At 48.9% G+C, this 19,733-nt stretch overlaps 1 protein-coding gene across 1 annotated transcript in view; it reads right to left on the bottom strand.

Moving 5' to 3' along the window:
• tecta (tectorin alpha) overlaps positions 1–19,733 on the bottom strand; it is a gene marked incomplete at its 3' end in the record, with an annotated part of 131,966 nt that overhangs the window by 60,348 nt on the left and 51,885 nt on the right. The window contains exons 10-11 of the mRNA XM_084320521.1: positions 4,031–4,114; positions 3,834–3,945 (exon numbers count right to left, since the gene is read on the bottom strand). Of these exons, the coding sequence (XP_084176647.1) occupies positions 3,834–3,945; positions 4,031–4,114 (196 nt within the window). The remainder of the gene's footprint in view (positions 1–3,833; positions 3,946–4,030; positions 4,115–19,733) is intronic.

The raw sequence follows: 19,733 nt of genomic DNA, 5'->3' as shown, positions 1-19,733 counted from the left end.
GCGTACCCACTGCCCGGCCGTGTCTTGTGTATATGAGACAAGGTGTTAGGAGTGATTGAGACGACCCCCCCAGACACAGACACATACACACACAAACACACAAACACACACCTCTCAACCTCAGTCTGACCCTGCGTTAGTGAATGTCTCCAAAGCTGTGACAGCAGGTACACCTGATTCATTCGCAGCCAAGTTGGCGCAATGATCCGCTGCTTGTGGGACTACACTGGCTCCCAATAGGTGGTGTATTCCTGATAGCTCTTGCTATGCTTAAATAAAAAAGAAGCCAAAATCAGCACAGTACTTGTCATAGTATTGTTAACTGACTACAAGAGGAGTATACGTTACGACATGTTTACGACAGTTACAGTAAGTGGGAGTGGCGCGAGAGGCAGGGATTGTTGGGATTGAGGAACCACCTGAGGTAGTAATAAAGCGTCTTGTTTACCAACCAACTGTTCCGTTGTCCGTTAATATCCAAGATATTACATGGTGTCAGAAGTGGTCGAGGATGGCAAAGTTTCAACCACCAGAGAGTTTTTGTTTCGAGAAACCCGCCGAATGGTCAGACTGGAAGAAATGGTTTACACGGTACAGGACAGCTACTAAGTTGGACAAAGAAGAAGGTCCAGTTCAAGTAAGCACGCTGGTGTATGCGCTCGGGAAGGAAGCAGAGAACATTCTCAGCTCTTTTACCTACGGGGAAGAGGAAGATGACTCGCAGTATGATGTTGTACTGGCGAAATTTGATGCATATTTCATCCCGAGACGCAACGTTATACATGAACGGGCGTGTTTCAACCAGAGAGTGCAGCGTGCGGGAGAGCGCGCAGAGACATTCATCCGCGCACTATATGAGCTGTCGGAACATTGCAACTTCGGAACGGCTCGTGAGGAAAACATAAGAGACAGAATCGTGGTGGGGATTCTAGATAAGGGTCTGTCTCAGAGGCTACAGCTGATCCCTAACCTCACTCTGGAGATGACTGTACAAGAGACGCGTTAATCAGAGGAGGTAAAAGCTCAAGTTAACCAGCAGGGGGAGCAGGCTTACGCCGTGCAAGAAGTAGCACAACGGCATAACAGAGGTGCAACACAGAAGTGGCGGCACCCACAGAGAGAGAGGCGCCAGGAGAGAGAGAGTGAGAATGACCACAGGAAGTGCTGGCGGTGCGGCAAAATGCCACACAGTCAGCAGGATGACTGCCCAGCAAGGAGGTCTAACTGCAATAATTGTGGGAAGAGTGGACACTGGGGAAAAGTGTGCAAAAGCAAGCAGGTGAGGGAAGTGACTGAGGGTGAGGGATCAGAAGATGGACAGTATTATTATCTGGGCTCAGTTAATAGCATGCCTCAAAATGATAATGAATGGACAGTCACATTAGAGATTGGCAGCTCACCTGTAGAATTTAAAATAGATACTGGAGCCGATTGTTGTATCATAAGTGAAACTGTGTACAAAACACTGGAGCCAAAATGGGTCCTACAGAGGCCAAAGAAGGTGCTGAGTGGTCCAGGGGGTGGATTGAACTGTTTAGGGCAGTTTATGACTCAGACCAGCTACAAGGGGAAAACATACACATGCAGGCTCTATGTCATTAGAGGGCAGAGTGTGAATAACCTACTCAGCAGGCCAGTAGCTGTAGCTATGGGGTTAGTAAAGCGAGTGGGCGAGGTCAACACCAGTGAACAGGAGTTTGGCCTACTGAAAACACAGCCTGTGAAGATAGCTCTAAAGGACAATTCCCAGCCCTATGCAGTATGCACAGCACGCCGGGTCCCCATACCGCTCCTGAGTGCAGTGAAAGAGGAGTTGGAGAGGATGGAAGCCAACGACATCATTGAAGCCGTGACTGACCCAACAGAGTGGTGCGCACCCATGGTGCCAGTCCCGAAAAAGTCTGGAAGAGCACGCATCTGTGTGGACTTAAAGAAGCTTAATAAGGCTGTCAAAAGGGAGAGATTCATCTTGCCGACATCAGAGGGGATGGTAGCTCAGCTCAGCGGCTCCACAGTCTTCTCATCACTTGACGCAGCGTCAGGGTTCTGGCAGATCCCACTGGACAAAGACAGCCAGAGGTTGGCCACCTTCATCACACCGTACGGAAGGTACCGTTTCAAACGTCTTCCCTTTGGGATAAGCAGTGCACCTGAGATATTTCAGAGGAAGATGGTGGAGACGCTGGAAGGGCTGGACGGCGTTGCCGTCTACATGGACGACATCATCATCCATGGCAGCAACACCAGCGAACATGATGAGCTGCTGCAGAAGGTTCTGGATCGGCTAGAGTCTGCAGGCCTGAAGCTGAACAATGAGAAGTGTGTGCTGAGAAAGGAGGAGCTGCACTTCCTGGGTCAGGTGATCAACAAAGATGGTGTACGACCCGACCCAGCCAAAGTGTCTGCAGTCAGCAAACTGGAACCACCAGAAAACGTGCAGGAACTAAAGAGAGCACTCGGCATGATCAATTACCTGGGGAAATATATTCCAGACCTCGCCACAGTGGGCCAGCCACTATATGCACTGTTAAAAGCAGACTCAGTGTGGATGTGGGGTCCGGCGCAACAAGCAGCCTTTGAGCGAGTTAAAGAGCTCCTCACAACGTCACCTACCCTGGTGTACTATGATGTTAACAGGAGCACAGTTGTCTCAGCAGACGCAAGCAGTTATGGGATAGGCGGTGTCCTGCTGCAGCTCCATGGCGAGGACTGGAGACCAGTAGCATACTGCTCAAGGCGACTGAGCGACGCTGAAACCAGGTACGCTCAGATAGAGAAAGAGTGCCTGGCGAGCGTGTGGGCGTGTGAGAGGTTTCAGATGTATCTCTACGGCCTGCCAGCATTCAAACTGATTACGGATCACAAACCCCTCATCCCACTGATGAACTCCAGGGATCTCGACAATGTGCCACTCCGCTGCCAGCGACTCCTCATGCGGTTGATGAGGTTCAACCCGGAGGCTGAGTATGCGCCGGGGAAAACTCTGGTGGTGGCAGACACACTGTCCAGGAGCCCACAGGCAGACAAGGGGCTCAGTAGGGACACAGACGTGGAGTGTTACGTAGCAGCTGTGATGAGCAACATTCCAGCATCGCCGAAAAAGATAGACAGCATCCGCGCGGAGACGGCGGCGGACGAGCAGCTCCAAGAAGTGATCAGGTACATACAAGAGGGGTGGCCTGAACACCTAGCACATATAAACACCTGTGTTAGGGAGTACTTTCCCGTTAGGAACGAACTGTCTATGCACGATGGGGTAGTGACCAGAGGGAGTAGAATAGTGATACCAGGGAGATTGAGGTCGGATATACTAGAACGCATACATGAGGGCCATCAAGGTCTTAACAAGTGCAGAGACAGGGCCAACACTTCGGTGTGGTGGCCTGGCATAGCCACACAGATCACACACAAAGTTGAGAACTGCATGTACTGTCGTGAGCAGAGGAGAGCACAGAACAGGGAGCCTCTCCTGTCAACACCTCTCCCAGACAGGCCGTGGAAGAGAATTGGCAGAGATTTATGTGAACATGAGAGAGAGAGTTACCTAGTCATAGCTGACTACTACTCTAGATACCTGGAGATACTCCACATGCCTACCACGACTAGTGCACATGTGATCTTGAAGCTGAGAGCCACGTTTGCCCGGCACGGAATACCGGAGGAGGTTGTCAGTGACAACGGACCGCAGTTCAGCAGTGATGTCTTCAGAGGCTTTGCCTGTGACATGGACTTTAAGCACACAACCTCTAGTCCCCACAACCCACAAGGAAACGGTTATGCTGAACGTGCAGTCCAAACGGCCAAGGGGATTCTGAGACAAAAGGACCCCCTACTTGCTTTAATGGTTTACCGTTCTTCTCCACACAGCAGTACGGGGGTGTCAGTCCGGCAGAGCTCCTAATGGGCAGGAAAATCAGGACGACACTGCCCACTCTGGCCAAGAACCTGCAACCAAGGTGGCCGAACAAACATCACGTCAGAGCTTGAGATGCTGCGGAGAAGAGCAAACAGGCCTTCTACTATAACAAACGCCATGGCGTGAGAGAGCTCACACCACTGCAGCGAGGAGACCATGTTCTCACCAGACTGGACAATCAAAAGACCTGGTCCACACCTGCAGTAGTGGCAGGTGAGAGCGTTACACAGAGGTCTTATCTCATCGAGACAGAGCAGGGTGCTCTGTACAGGCGTAACCGTCGACATCTCCAAGCGGTGCCCGTAGCGGGGCCTCCAGCGAATGATGACACAAATCCCGGGAATGACACACCTGACATTCAGATGAGCCCAAACCATGGCTCGCTTGGTCCAACAAGGAACACTGATGTACTGATCCAAACCAGGTCTGGTAGACCTGTTAAACCTGTCCAGAGACTTGACCTGTGAGGGGAGAGTTCAATAATAATTTTTTTTAAGGGTGCGGCTGTTACAAAGGATCAGATTAAACCGAATATATATATTTATTTATTGATATATATTGCATAGTATTTGTATATCGTTTGATATCCCCTGTATATTCCTTGTACATATACACGGAATATCCCTTTAGCACAGACCATAATAGTTCATTCTCCTATTGGACAGCGGTCCACCGGCGCCAGGGACCGGCCTCCGGAGTCAGGTTCAAAGTCACCGTCAAGACGTGTCTGGACATGCCCGGCCTTGCCCAGGGATACACGACAGAAATGGGATTGGAACTAGTTTGTTCACCGTGCGTATAAATACGGCGCAGGTGAATATAGAAGCCCCTTACCCTTCGTCCTTAGTATGAGTTACCAATAAGTTGAAGCCTCACCCACGATACAACGTGCGGTGAAGTATGGCCTGTTTGGCCCCAGAATAGAGCATTGAGACCGCGTGCGAATTAATAACTGAATTGTCAGAGTTTGGCGCTATACCGTCGAGTGCGACATATTTCTATTAAGTCATTAATAGTCTATTTGTGTATAGTGTATCGTGCGGTTAAAGTTCTACAGTGACCAGCATCTCCAACGCTTCCTCGTATTAGCTAGAGTTCTTATCCAGGCTGGGCTGACCACATGGCGCTTTCACCCGAGGAGACCTAGACGAGAACCGTATGGACATGTACACTGGATTAATCTACCCGACGACTACATAGCCCTTTGCGGCTGGAATATATTTGCTTTGGTCCTGTGATTTATGGAGCGGATAATCGCAGACGCCTGCACGTGTTGGATTTACCCCGCGAGGAGTCAAGTCGAGTCGGCGCCTCAGAGAGCCTGAGGCCGACTAGCTTTCTTCACTGTGGAGCTACAGTCTACAGGAGAACCAAGCTGTATTCGTCTGTGGATCAAGAGGCTACTGCACCGGCTCCTGTACCTGGAGTCTCCTTAGTCATCGTTGACCAGATGTTCTACTACCGACAGATCTTCTACCCCTGCTGGCTTACAACCAGGGGGAACCCCTTCCAGTATCTCCCGCTATATTACTAGTGTACCATAGATATAATTCCCTAAGATTCAGGTTGTATAATTACCTCCTGCGTAACCAGAGAATGGACATTCGTTATTGATTTGCCTACGCATATTCCTTTGCCTTACAAGTGCATTCAAAGAATAATGTAAAGTATCCTATGTACCTTTTGCTCCATTAAATACTTGATTATACCTTTGACTGGAACCGATTTCATTGTGGGAAGTGTTCATCATATTCATATATCGTGTACTGTATGGCCAGTAATTAAAGTACATAAAGCGGTAGTGGTTTAATGATACCATACTTATCAATACAGTCAGGGAATTGTACCCCTCAGTTACAATTGGTCCTTCGAGCCGGAGGGTAACTAGTGTAATATTAATATAGCGGTATTAATATTGACATGGCCTATGATGAACACTCCACAAAACGGTTCTCCTAAAGTAGATCGCCCGCAGCGTAGACGGCAGACACCTCAGTACTTAGAGGATTACGTTGCCAATATACTACCTAGCCTTCTACAGACGGTAAACGCGGAAAAAGTAGATAGTAAAATTATGTCCGACCCTATCGCCCAGGCTACCCCGCCAATAGAGGCCCTAGTGGGTTCTAACGTAACTGACCAAGCTCACGGTAGGGACCAGGAGGGACCTGACACGACTTTACCCCCCGCCAAGACCGAAGAAGTAGTCCCCGGAGAGCTCCAGGATAAAGACAGCTCTCCAGGGATGGAACTCTACCCGCTACAAGAAGAGGAGAGCACCCCGGAGATGGATCTCCAGGACTCGCCACAGGAGAACAGATCTCCAACGAGTACTGCCAGGAGCGGATCACCTCAACCAGCGTCTTCCCCCAGCGGGGCGGACAAGATGCTGGCACAGGCATTCCTCGCCAGCCTAGCAGCCTCTACAGAGCGCGATCGACTCCAAGCACAGATGCTTAGCGAGCGCGAACATTCTTCCATGGAAAGAGAACGCCTTCAAGCGCAGCAACGGAGCGACGAAGATCGTATACGTCTAGAGATTAGACGCCTTCAGACGGAAGAGAATATGGTAAGAGACCGGGCCGAAGCAGAGCGCGCCGCCGCCGAAGCAGAGCGCGCCGCCGCCGAAGCCCAGCGCGCCGCTGCCGGTGCCCAAAGAGAAGCAGAGCGCGCCGCCGCCGAAGCCCAGCGCGCCGCTGCCGGTGCCCAAAGAGAAGCGGAGCGTGACCTCGCTCTCACCAAGCGTGAAGCCGAGCGCGACCGATTACAAGCGCAGATAATGGAGCAGCTGATCGCCAGGGCAACACCCCCTCCCTCCGCACGGGGTTCCAGGGCCTCGTCAAGACACGGGTCAAGGGCACCCTCCCCTACCCGATCAAGCGACCCTGAGCCCGACCACCAGAGAGAGCCTATACCCCCCTCCGAACTCCTTCCCCGACCGGTCCATGCGAGGACCAGCTACAAGGAAGAAACGGTCTACACCGCGGAGAGGCTAAATAGACGACTACAGGATCTAGAGGACCTGCCAGAGCAAGAAGAAGAGGGAGAGGAGGAGAGTCAAGCCCGACAGCAGCACAGAACTCCACAGGACCAGGAGGTCCAGTACAGCCCAGGCTCTACCTCCGCGGCTCTGCGCTACAGACCCCCGACTCAATTCACGGGTGAGCTTGACGCACGACCAGCCCCGAGGAATAGCACCTGGATACGCGGGCCATGGTACCCAGCAGGTACCAGCCCACCAAGAGGCGTAAGAGGAGACTCGCCTAGGAGGCCTCTCTTCCAACGCTCACCGATGTGCCAGCCATCCATGGCATCATACATTGGCACACCGACGTTTCCGAACTTCACCCACGAGAACAGAGCACAGTACACGGAGCTACGAATGTGCTTAGAGACAATGATGTCCGATGTAGCTGACGAACCGTACAAGTATGCTATCCTACTGAAGCACCTCAAGGTGCCCCGAGCGCACAATATAGCGCTGGCCTATGCCACCTCTACTACCCCATACACAGCGGCTCTAGCAGCACTCGACCAAAGATATGGACGCATATGGGACTACGTAATACAAGAGATAAGGCATATTGACCGCCTACCCCCAGCCACAGACAATCGCTCACTAGATGACCTGTCTATCAAGGTACAATCCCTGGTAGGGATGCTGGGGGCGCAAAGAGAAAAGGGTATGCACGAACTGTACGCAAACTCTAATGTCGAGAGGATTTTAGAGAAGCTTCCGCCCGCCCGACAAGAGCGCTTCAGGCGGCAAAGAGACCACCGTGATCCTAACGGTCCCGAGCCATCCCTCCTAGACCTAGCCGACTTCCTGGCGAGAGAAGTCAACAGCCTACGGTTGGATACGTTCATGCGGAGCACCCCAAGCTCCAGAGAGGGACCTAGGAGAGCAAACGATGGCCGAAGATTGGTGACCGTCATGCACCAATCAGAATCAGTACCGAGCAGCAAGAACCACAGTACCCCCTCGATGAAAGAGAAGTGGAAGATGGTGTGCCCGTACTGCGAAAAAGAACACTGGTTGTCACAATGTGACACGTTCAAGAAGATGACCGCCGACGAGGTGGGTCAATGGATAAAGTCCAACCGACGCTGTTACCGATGTGCGCGCAGTCACATGGCAGCCGATTGCCGCTTAAAGAAGAGGTGTAGTCGGTGTGACGGAGCCCACCTAGATGTCCTACACGACAGTAACAGAAGAAAGCCTGCACCCTCAAGCAGCACAAAGGCAAGTGTTATGTACATTGACCCCGCCAGCAGCGGGGGCGCCCGGGTGCTCTTAAAGGTGGTCCGCGTAACACTGAGTTACCAAGACAAGGTCATGGACACTTACGCCGTCCTTGACGACGGGTCAGAGAAGACCCTTCTCCTCGCGTCCGCTGAGGCCCAGCTGGGGCTGCGGGGGAGCGAAAACCAGATGACGATTCGGACAATAAGAAGAGATCTAAAGACGATAAAGGGCGAGAATGTCTCCTTCACTATCGCAGCAAGCGGGCAGCCAGAGAGACGGTATAGGATTATTAATGCTTTCACCAGCCAAGAAATAGGCCTGTCGCAGTACACCTACCCCATCACCAAGCTGATGGATAAATATGTGCACCTGCGTCAACTACCTATCCCGCTCATAGACGGTGCCACCCCGACCCTGCTGATAGGCTCCGACCATGCAGACCTCATAGTCCCGATAGACCGGGTCCACACAGGGCCCAGAGGCTGTCCTGCAGCAGTCGAGACCCGCCTAGGATGGACATTACAAGGCCCCCTCGCTAAGTCTCTTAACCGAACAGCAGCCACTAGCTGCCTCCACTCCAGAGTGACAGAAGAAGACACCACCCTCCTACAGCATGTCGAGAGGCTATGGACACTAGAGACAATGCCCTTTAAGAATGAAAAGAAAGACATTCGTTCCAAGGAAGACATTTACGCTATAGCACTCCTCGAGCAAGGGACAAAGAGAGTCAAAGTCAACGGAGTGATGAGATACGCAACTCCACTCCTGAGGCGAGAGGGTATGCCTACCTTCCACGCCCCAAAAGAAGCGACGGAGCGGTATCTATTGAACACAGAGCGGCGCCTAGCCAGAGACCCCGCTCAAGAGACTGTGTACCGCGCTGAGATTAACAAGCTAATCACAGCGGGACACATAAAGAAAATTGACATTAAAGAGGCCGATCAGACGACCGAATCATGGTACGTGCCGCACCACAAAGTCCACCACAACGGTAAGGATCGTATTGTGTTCAACTGCAGCTACCAGATCGGATCACAAAATCTGAATAAAGAGCTCTTGCCCGGCCCAACACTCGGCCCCTCTCTACTAGGCGTGTTACTACGTTTCCGCCAGGACAAGGTGGCCATCAGCGGCGACATCAAAGGGATGTTCCTGCAGGTGAGACTAGTGGAGGAGGACAAGCCCCTGCTGCGGTTCCTATGGAGAGAGAGGATCGGGGATGAGCAACCAGCCATCTATCAATGGGAAGTCCTCCCTTTCGGAACCACATGCAGCCCATGCTGTGCTACGTTTGCACTGCAAAAACACGTCGCAGAGGACCCAGCAGCTGATGAAGAGGTCCAAAAAAGTGTAGAAAATAGTTTCTACGTGGACAACTGTCTGCAAAGCGTCTCGACGCCAGAAGAAGCCGAGGCCCTTCTACTCAAGCTCCGCGCCTCCCTGATCAAAGGCGGCTTTGATCTCAGGCAGTGGGCCAGCAGCGACCCGCAAGTATTGCGCAGCCTCTCCCCCGAGGACAAGGCAGCAAGCAGCGAGACCTGGATGGCGACCATCCCAGGAGAAGCCCAAGAAATGACATTAGGACTAGTCTGGCACTTCAAAACAGACTCGCTCCATTATAAACACACACCCCTGACCAAGGAGCAGGGAAGGTCGACTGCACTACCGACCACCAGACGGAGTGTATACAGAACACTCGCCAGACAATATGACCCGTTGGGATGTATTCTACCTTACACCACCAGGGCAAAGATGATTGTAAGAGCGTTATGGGACAAGGACCAGGGCTGGGACGACCCCATACCCGAACACCTTGCATCCACATGGAGAGAGTGGGAGACGGAACTCAGCTCACTCCCAGGTGTTAACATACGCCGCAGCTACTTCCCACCCACAGTGAGGCCGGAGACGTGCCAGATGGACCTGCACGTCTTCAGCGACGCCTCCGAAGTAGCCTACGGTTCGGTGGCCTACTTGCGTGCCCGAGAGGAGGGAGGAGAAATACATACTGCTTTCATCCTGGCCCGCTCAAGAATAGCCCCACGAAAGCAACAATCTATCCCGCGTCTAGAGCTCTGCGCAGCCCTAGCAGGAGCGCAACTCGCCACGTTAATCCAACGTGAACTCACCATTCCGGTGCAAAGAACAATCTTGTGGTCAGACTCCACGACAGTACTCACATGGATCCGGTCTGATTCGTGCAGATACAAGGTCTTCGTGGGAGTCAGAGTCACAGAGATTCAAGATTTAACAGAAGTAGCAAGCTGGAGGTATGTGGACACAAAACACAACCCAGCTGATGTCATCACCCGGGGAATGTCCCTGGATGACCTCACCCGTCACAACCTATACAGTGACGGGCCAGAGTTCCTCAAGCTCCCGGAAGAAGAGTGGCCTACACCCACCCCACGGGAAGCGAGTAAAGAGGAGGCAGAAAACAAGAAATCTATGTTCTGTGGATTGAACACACTCGTCTCCACAGACCCCGACATAGACGATTGCCTCACCCTAGAGAGTGCGCAGCTAAAGACATTCCTGTGGCACCACCCAGAGGTTCAGCTCACTACTGACATTACAGCAGCTGACTACGAAGAAGCAGAACTTCTCCTACTACAACGAGCCCAGAGAGACTCGTTCCCCGATGAGCTAGACTGTCTACAGGGAGCAAAGCCCGTCCCATCAGACAGCAGACTGCTCCACCTAGCCCCCGAGAGCGACGCCCATGGTCTCATCAGAGTGGGTGGTCGTCTGCGGAGAGCTCCAGACTTAACGGATGACGTCAAGTACCCGATAGTCTTAAACAGCCGACATAAGGTCACAGAGCTGATCATAAAGAAATACGACGAGGATGTGCATCACGCCGGGGCAGAGAGAGTCTTCGCGGAGATCAGACGTCGTTATTGGATACTGCAAGGGAGAGAAGCAGTGCGGCGCTTCCAGCGAACCTGTCTAGACTGTCGTAAGTGGCGAGCGCAGCCCAGTATACCCCGGATGGCTGACCTACCTCCCTGTCGCCTCCGACTCGGCGACAAGCCTTTTCACTCCACCGGTATGGACTGTTTTGGCCCGCTGTATATAAAGAAAGGAAGAGGAACCGAGAAGCGGTGGGGTATTGTATTCAAATGCATGACCACCCGAGCGATGCATATAGAACTCCTTCCAACCATGAGCACAGACTCATTCCTTATGGCCTTCCGAAGATTCACATCGCGGAAAGGTAAACCGTCTATATTGTTGTCTGATCATGGGACAAACTTCAAAGGCGGAGAAAGATAGCTGAGAGAGAGCTTCCAAGCTATGGGCCCAGAACTTAAGACCCACCTCGCTCCATACCAGATTGACTTCCAGTTTAATCCCCCGAACGCACCTCACTTCGGTGGAACTTGGGAACGAGAAGTACGTTCAATAAAGACAGCACTGTACGCCATGCTACAATTTGACAGAAGGAACAGTCGTCATGATTATCGACCAGTCACTACCCCGAGCTGGCCGCGTAAGCAAAGTGATCACCGGTGCCGACGGAAAGGTCCGAGCAGCCGAAGTGCTCGTCCAAGGGCGGATCTACACCCGACCCGTGGCGAGGCTAATAGAACTGCCAAGGCTCCCCGATACCATCGATGACGACCATGACCCCATGACTTTGTGAACTGACCGACCCCTCACAACAGACATTGAGTAGTGGACAGTGCGGTTAATCTGTCTCTGCTTAGCTAATTAGGTGGGACTAATTAGGGTGCGGCTGTTACAAAGGATCAGATTAAACCGAATATATATATTTATTTATTGATATATATTGCATAGTATTTGTATATCGTTTGATATCCCCTGTATATTCCTTGTACATATACACGGAATATCCCTTTAGCACAGACCATAATAGTTCATTCTCCTATTGGACAGCGGTCCACCGGCGCCAGGGACCGGCCTCCGGAGTCAGGTTCAAAGTCACCGTCAAGACGTGTCTGGACATGCCCGGCCTTGCCCAGGGATACGCGACAGAAATGGGATTGGAACTAGTTTGTTCACCGTGCGTATAAATACGGCGCAGGTGAATATAGAAGCCCCTTACCCTTCGTCCTTAGTATGAGTTACCAATAAGTTGAAGCCTCACCCACGATACAACGTGCGGTGAAGTATGGCCTGTTTGGCCCCAGAATAGAGCATTGAGACCGTGTGCGAATTAATAACTGAATTGTCAGAGTTTGGCGCTATACCGTCGAGTGCGACATATTTCTATTAAGTCATTAATAGTCTATTTGTGTATAGTGTATCGTGCGGTTAAAGTTCTACAGTGACCAGCATCTCCAACGCTTCCTCGTATTAGCTAGAGTTCTTATCCAGGCTGGGCTGACCACATGGCGCTTTCACCCGAGGAGACCTAGACGAGAACCGTATGGACATGTACACTGGATTAATCTACCCGACGACTACATAGCCCTTTGCGGCTGGAATATATTTGCTTTGGTCCTGTGATTTATGGAGCGGATAATCGCCGACGCCTGCACGTGTTGGATTTACCCCGCGAGGAGTCAAGTCGAGTCGGCGCCTCAGAGAGCCTGAGGCCGACTAGCTTTCTTCACTGTGGAGCTACAGTCTACAGGAGAACCAAGCTGTATTCGTCTGTGGATCAAGAGGCTACTGCACCGGCTCCTGTACCTGGAGTCTCCTTAGTCATCGTTGACCAGATGTTCTACTACCGACAGATCTTCTACCCCTGCTGGCTTACAACCAGGGGGAACCCCTTCCAGTATCTCCCGCTATATTACTAGTGTACCATAGATATAATTCCCTAAGATTCAGGTTGTATAATTACCTCCTGCGTAACCAGAGAATGGACATTCGTTATTGATTTGCCTACGCATATTCCTTTGCCTTACAAGTGCATTCAAAGAATAATGTAAAGTATCCTATGTACCTTTTGCTCCATTAAATACTTGATTATACCTTTGACTGGAACCGATTTCATTGTGGGAAGTGTTCATCATATTCATATATCGTGTACTGTATGGCCAGTAATTAAAGTACATAAAGCGGTAGTGGTTTAATGATACCATACTTATCAATACAGTCAGGGAATTGTACCCCTCAGTTACAGTGTTGATATAAAAAAAAAAAAAAAAAAAAAAAGGGAGATGTCATGGTTATTAATATGTGTTGATACTGTTAAAGAGAAGATATCAAAGTTATTGATATGTGTTGATATTGTTAAAGAAAGATATCTAAGTTATTGATATGTGTTGATATTGTTAAAAGGAAAAGGGAGATGTCATAGTATTGTTAACTGACTACAAGAGGAGTATACGTTACGACATGTTTACGACAGTTACAGTAAGTGGGAGTGGCGCGAGAGGCAGGGATTGTTGGGATTGAGGAACCACCTGAGGTAGTAATAAAGCGTCTTGTTTACCAACCAACTGTTCCGTTGTCCGTTAATATCCAAGATATTACAGTACTCATACTCTTGGTCAATCTTGTTGTTGAAGAGGAGAATGTCCCATACATGTGTCAGGAGAGATACCTCTGTAAGGGTGAAACCATGGAGAATGACCAGCAGGACCTATGAACGAAAACTGCATTTATACATACAATGTGCTATTTCTGTTCATTGATGCCATTTCAAATTCTTAAAATTCTCCAAAAGGCCAAAAGAAATTATCGAAATTTGAGTCGGTTCCTCTGTGGCTAATCCGAACGCCCTAATAGGCCTTGAGCTCCTTATTATAACAACCTGAACCCTGAAGGAGACTGGTGGTTGCAGCAGTGTCTCCGTGTGGGGCGGTGGAGTGTGTCTGTGTGTGGACACAGATATCCTGCTCAAGATTAGAGCCATGTTGGGGGGGGAAGAGGAGGAGGAGGAGGAGGAGGAGGAGGAGGAGGGGGAGGGGGGAAGCGTGGGAGGGGATGCCCCAGAAACACAGCACCGCCTGACACGTATGTAATGGAGTTTGCTCCGCTTGGTTCAAAAACATCCATGCCAGACATAGGAACGGATATGCAGAATGCTGAGTCTTCCTCCAGCCTATGAAACGGAGCTGTGGGAGCTAACCATGCGTTCACGCTGCCAGCAACTCGAAGCCACTTGGATGCCGAGTCGCCCCCCACCATCCTACTCCGTCCTCCTCGTACCTGTTCTGTTGCCCCGGGCCGGAGCTCAGCCACCCCGCAGGTCACCTTTCCCCATGACGACAAACTGGTGGGTCACCTGCTGTCTGTCACATTGGCTGAGGGTCCTTTGGTTGTCCACCCAAAACAGAAACGGTAAACCGGCGAGAGTAGCACTAGCGCTGGATCATAGGAGTCGTGGTGTAGGCAGGTCCCAGTCCTTGCAGCACCAATGGCTCCCGGTTGAGGATGGAGCGCGTCGTAATTTGGTGGTGGATGGTCCATGGGATCTTAAATGGCGGAGCCCCTAGTCACCTCCACATTAGTATTACTTCTAGTTAGAAGTTCATAATCACAACACCAGAGCTAGGGTAGAAAACCTGAGCCTTTACAGATTCAAAACCATGATAGTGAAGGTATCTGGTGCTACGGAATGGAAGTAACTGCCTCTTGCAATTGAGGAGGTGCAGAAAAAGGTCAAACTAGATAGATAAGATCTCTAAATAAGGACGTGGTCATTTTAATACACTGAAATCGGGTTCAAATATATATATAACATACTTATCTTATTACTTGACTGCATATTTTGAAACTGTAAATAGATTTTTGTAAAAAGATGTGGCATGTTGACATTGAACGACGTTGTCTCCATCTTGTTTGGACATGGATGGACTGATGGAACATCAGGGACCATGATGGAAATAAGTCCTGTATTTTGTTGTGTTTTTCCTGACAATATCATATGCCTCGTCTCCATGAGCTATGTTCAGCCTGGCCGCGAGCTAGTATGATATGGTTGTGCCTCCATTGTGTTTTTTTGTAAACTCTCCAATTGCTAGGCAACCTTTCAAAATTCAAACCATAACTGTGGTACACAAGCTAAACCATGAAGATACAACCGTCCCGGCCAGCTTTGGTCAGGTTGTGAAAGGTGACTGTCTCAGCCGGGGTCCAGCCAGGTTCCAAAGACAATAGAGACGCTCACTGTGTGCCAGACAGGTCACAGCATGGCTAAACCCTGGCTAGTGTAGACAAGGCATTATACGCTTTTTATTTTTTTGTGTTTTGTCAAATAAACCAAACCGAACTCTGGTTTATATTTATTGGTAATTGGAGATTTGCACTACAACTCATACCTCATTGCACCTTACCCTAAGTTGTACCTCATCCCATTTCTGCATTGTAACTCAGTTACTAATTTTTTTCCCTACTCTGTATTGTATATAATGTATATTGAACACTTGTTTATGTACTTTTGACTTTCTATTTTATACTTATCTATTTTTATTTTTATCTAGCACACGCTCAGGAGCAGAACAGAAAAAAGCATTTCATATAAAAGTATTCTGTATGACAACTAATAAAGAAACTTGAACTCTATAGAGGATGGCTGAGGGAACAAAATAAGTAACCGCCAACCGCCAATGGCGGGCAGATTTAAGGTTTGGCGAGTAACAATGAGAGGTCTGCCCGCCACCTGGCTGGTAACAAAATAGTTCATATCGATTCTTATTTAGAAAATTCTGTTCCGGGTCTCATTTCCGCCCCAAGCGCAGCTCCAGTCATAATATCTATGGCTCCGGCAGCTAGCAACGTTCGGTTCATATACTCTTATGTTGAAAAACCCTGTGGCAACTCGACGAGTCATATCCGCCCAGTCCGTGCTAATGTCTGTGTGGCGGTCAAGCAGAGGAGCAGGGCTACACAGCAGTGCGCCTATTTTGCGACCCAAAATAGGTCTGTGGTGTTTTTTTTTCTCACAATGGGTCAAATGCATCTAACATGCTTTGCATCGTCGCCATTCCTTTATGCCCACGTCTCCCGAAATTAACGTTACGTTAGCGTAAGCTAACAAGCTAATCCTGATCAGCGGCAGAGCCATAGAGAACAGCAGACGGTGTGGACTGGGGAAATGGAAAGGGGGGGGGGGGGCACTCTCCCTTTCTCTGTGTGTGTGCGTGCGTTTGGAAAGATGATGAAGTCACTAGTCAGGACTCAGGACAGGAGTATATTATAGTAAACTGAGGATTACTGAGGATGGACAGATAATGTTGATATTCAAATATAAAAAAAAGTTTCGAGAGGAGTGGAAGTTTGAAGACAGACTAGACTACAATATGATGCGGGGGTGGTGAGTTGAAACAGTGTGTGTGTGTGTCCCGACCCCACTTCTATGTTTCAATAAATTATTTGCATTTAAAACTATTAACGCTGACTCATTCCTTCAGTCCACTCAAAATTATGCTAATATTCCTTATGTTGTTTATGATATTAATTGAAAATAGCATATGAGAGTATTATATAGTAATAATAACACATGGCGATATACTAAAAAGCTATTTATAATTTTTGGCTGGTAAAAAATCTGCCTGGCTGGTAGTTTTTTAAATCTACCAGCCAAATGGCTGGTAAGTCAAAAAGTTAATTTTGTTCCCAGCCTGGACTTCCGGTAACTATTCATGGTTCGTCTTTACAGCAATGGACACCATTTAATGTCCATCAGGGGGCTTCTTGAGAGGATTTCCAGGGGTTCCCAGCTAAATGGGGAATAGTTTAATTTCACTCATATATAAATATATATATATTGGTATCAGCATTGGCCAAATTGTCAATTGCCAAAATCGGTATCTACCTGGAATTTCACAATCCCTACTTACAATATTACATCTTGTTGAGTTTCAACTATATAACAGAGACTACTTTACTAGTTATAAATACATATATTCTGTATAAAAAAAAATATATATATACAAGTTTTTACTGTAGCAACTTCAAATGGCAGGGACCATGTACAAAACAGATTGTACTTCCTTTCTTCTTGAAAATTTAAATATACCTCATTTATTTACACATTATAGTATCTCATCATTCATTGAGTCCAGTCATCAAATTGACATGTCACTATGTCCAAATATAGTGCTCACAGCATTGGTGGTAAAATCATTTATTTTAAACCTCTGATAGCAGGATGACAAATATAAATTACAATCATTGTGTTTTACACAGTATTAGGCATACAGCTGTCAACATTTCAACTACCTGTAGACTAAAGCAAGCTTTCATTTCAATCTATAAATGATCCCTTTGTGTGCACGTGCAAAGAGACGACTAGAGGTGAAGACGGCACACATGTAATATCAAATATCTTCACAAGGACACATTGCACACGTACAAAAAAGATTTGTCCTAAAAGAAAATCTGTTTCCATACAGATCCCTTCTATAAATGTACGTTTTAAATCCCATATATTAGAATAGAGCACAATTCCCAAACATGCAAGCCCCTGTGATACATGATAGCCCCTCTTATGAAATATCAAAATGTATTACTAGCACCAAAGCACCGAAACGTGGCGTATGTCACCTGAATATCGACGCAGGATACGTCCCCATTATTGCTATCCTGCCATCTAAAAAAAACTAAAGAAACAAACCCCAACCATGTAGCCCATCACTGGTGCTGTTCAGACACCGTTACAAGAGTGATGCTTGGCTGACTTAATGTTCACGCTGCACAGGGGTAAACTGAAGCCTGTGTTTTTCGAGAGCCGTCTTAGGGCGATGGTGGAAAGGTTGGGCTACGACGTTAAACTTTCCCTTGAGTAAAAACTTTGGATTGAGTAAACGGGTGCAATGTAAATAGAAAAACTCTGTAAAATATAATGAAAATAAATACTCTTTTCAGATAAAAAGCAGTAAAGCACAGACCCACTGTAGCCGCACTGAGGCCTGAGCTCTCTAAGCCCAGACACTGGGCAGCACTCTATTCTCACACGACTCCCCTCCCGATTATAAAAAGGTCTTTGATTCGCGCGGAAGACAACGCCGTCGGGGACAAAGTGAGCAAATTGGAAAGTCCGAGCCGTGACCCCCGGGGTCATGTGAAATAAGGAGACCCTGGAGGTGTTGGGTGAGCGAGACGGATGTGAGGGAGAGACGGAGGTGAACAGAAGGGAGGGCAACGCCGCCGTTATGCGAACCCCATTGTAACCTAAACGTGGGGGAAGTGGCCGTGACACAGCAGGCGGTGTGCGATTACTAGAGAGAGAGAGAGAGAGAGAGAGAGAGAGAGAGAGGTTACTATATAGAGCCTCTGAGAGAGAGGTTACTATATAGAGCCTCTGAGAGAGAGAGAGGTTACTATATAGAGCCTCTGAGAGAGAGAGAGGTTACTATAGAGCCTCTGAGAGAGAGAGAGAGGTTACTATATAGAGCCTCTGAGAGAGAGAGAGAGGTTACTATATAGAGCCTCTGAGAGAGAGAGAGAGGTTACTATATAGAGCCTCTGAGAGAGAGGTTACTATATAGAGCCTCTGAGAGAGAGGTTACTATATAGAGCCTCTGAGAGAGAGGTTACTATATAGAGCCTCTGAGAGAGAGAGGTTACTATATAGAGCCTCTGAGAGAGATAGTTACTATAGAGCCTCTGAGAGAGATAGTTACTATAGAGAGAGAGAGGTTACTATAGAGAGAGGCTACTATAGAGCCTCTGGGCGAGAGAGTTTACTATAGAGCCTCTGGGCGAGAGAGTTTACTATAGAGCCTCTGAGCGTGAGAGAGGTTACTAAAGAGCATCTGAGAGAGAGAGGTTATTATAGAGCCTCTGGGCGAGAGAGAGTTTACTATAGAGCATCTGAGAGAGAGAGAGGTTATTATAGAGCCTCTGGGCGAGAGAGGTTACTATAGAGCCTCTGAGAGAGAGAGAGAGAGAGAGAGAGAGGGGAGAGAGAGAGAGAATTACTATAGAGCCTCAGAGAGAGAGAGGGGTATATATAGAGCCTCTGGCCAGGCGAGAGAGAGAGTCAGAGAGAGAGCTAGTCCATTCATGAGCGGATAGCAGGAAGACCCGCAGAAACTCAAGCTTCCAAAACCCCCCTCCTTTTCTCTCCCCCTCTCTCTCTCCCTCCCAGACCCCACCTCACTTCAGCCGTGTCTCGTCTTTCTGCCAGGGCAGCTTGTCTGAGCCGGGGGCCGCGGCGGCCCGTGTGGTCTTGTGCACAAGTCCTATTCTTCTCGACACCATGCCCGCTGATTGCGGTACCGGGGGGGGGGGGGGGGGGGGGTTATCTTGGGATATTCTCATTGGATATCATGCCGTGTGCGAGTCGAGATAGCGGTGGTGGGGGGACGTCGTCGGGGCCGATAACACGACACGCGAGGGGTCTGATAAAGACGTGTCTCGACCACTCGAGCCGACTGGAAACGAGACACACTGTACAGCACATGCATTAGAAACAGGATACTTAGTGAGCTGAGCGGTTGGTGTAACAGGGTCCAAAATGCACAACATTAACTTTACACAATCTAGCTTATTATGAAGGTAATGTTGCACATCACGTCTTTACATAATGTCTCTTATTATGAAGGTAATGTTGCACATCACGTCTTTACATAATGTCTCTTATTATGAAGGTAATGTTGCACAACACGTCTTTACATAATGTCTCTTATTATGAAGGTAATGTTGCAC

Source organism: Notolepis coatsorum (genome assembly GCF_963971535.1).
Source record: "Notolepis coatsorum genome assembly, chromosome: 8".
Classification (NCBI taxonomy): Eukaryota; Metazoa; Chordata; class Actinopteri; order Aulopiformes; family Paralepididae; genus Notolepis; species Notolepis coatsorum.
This window is presented reverse-complemented; position numbering and strand designations above follow the sequence as displayed.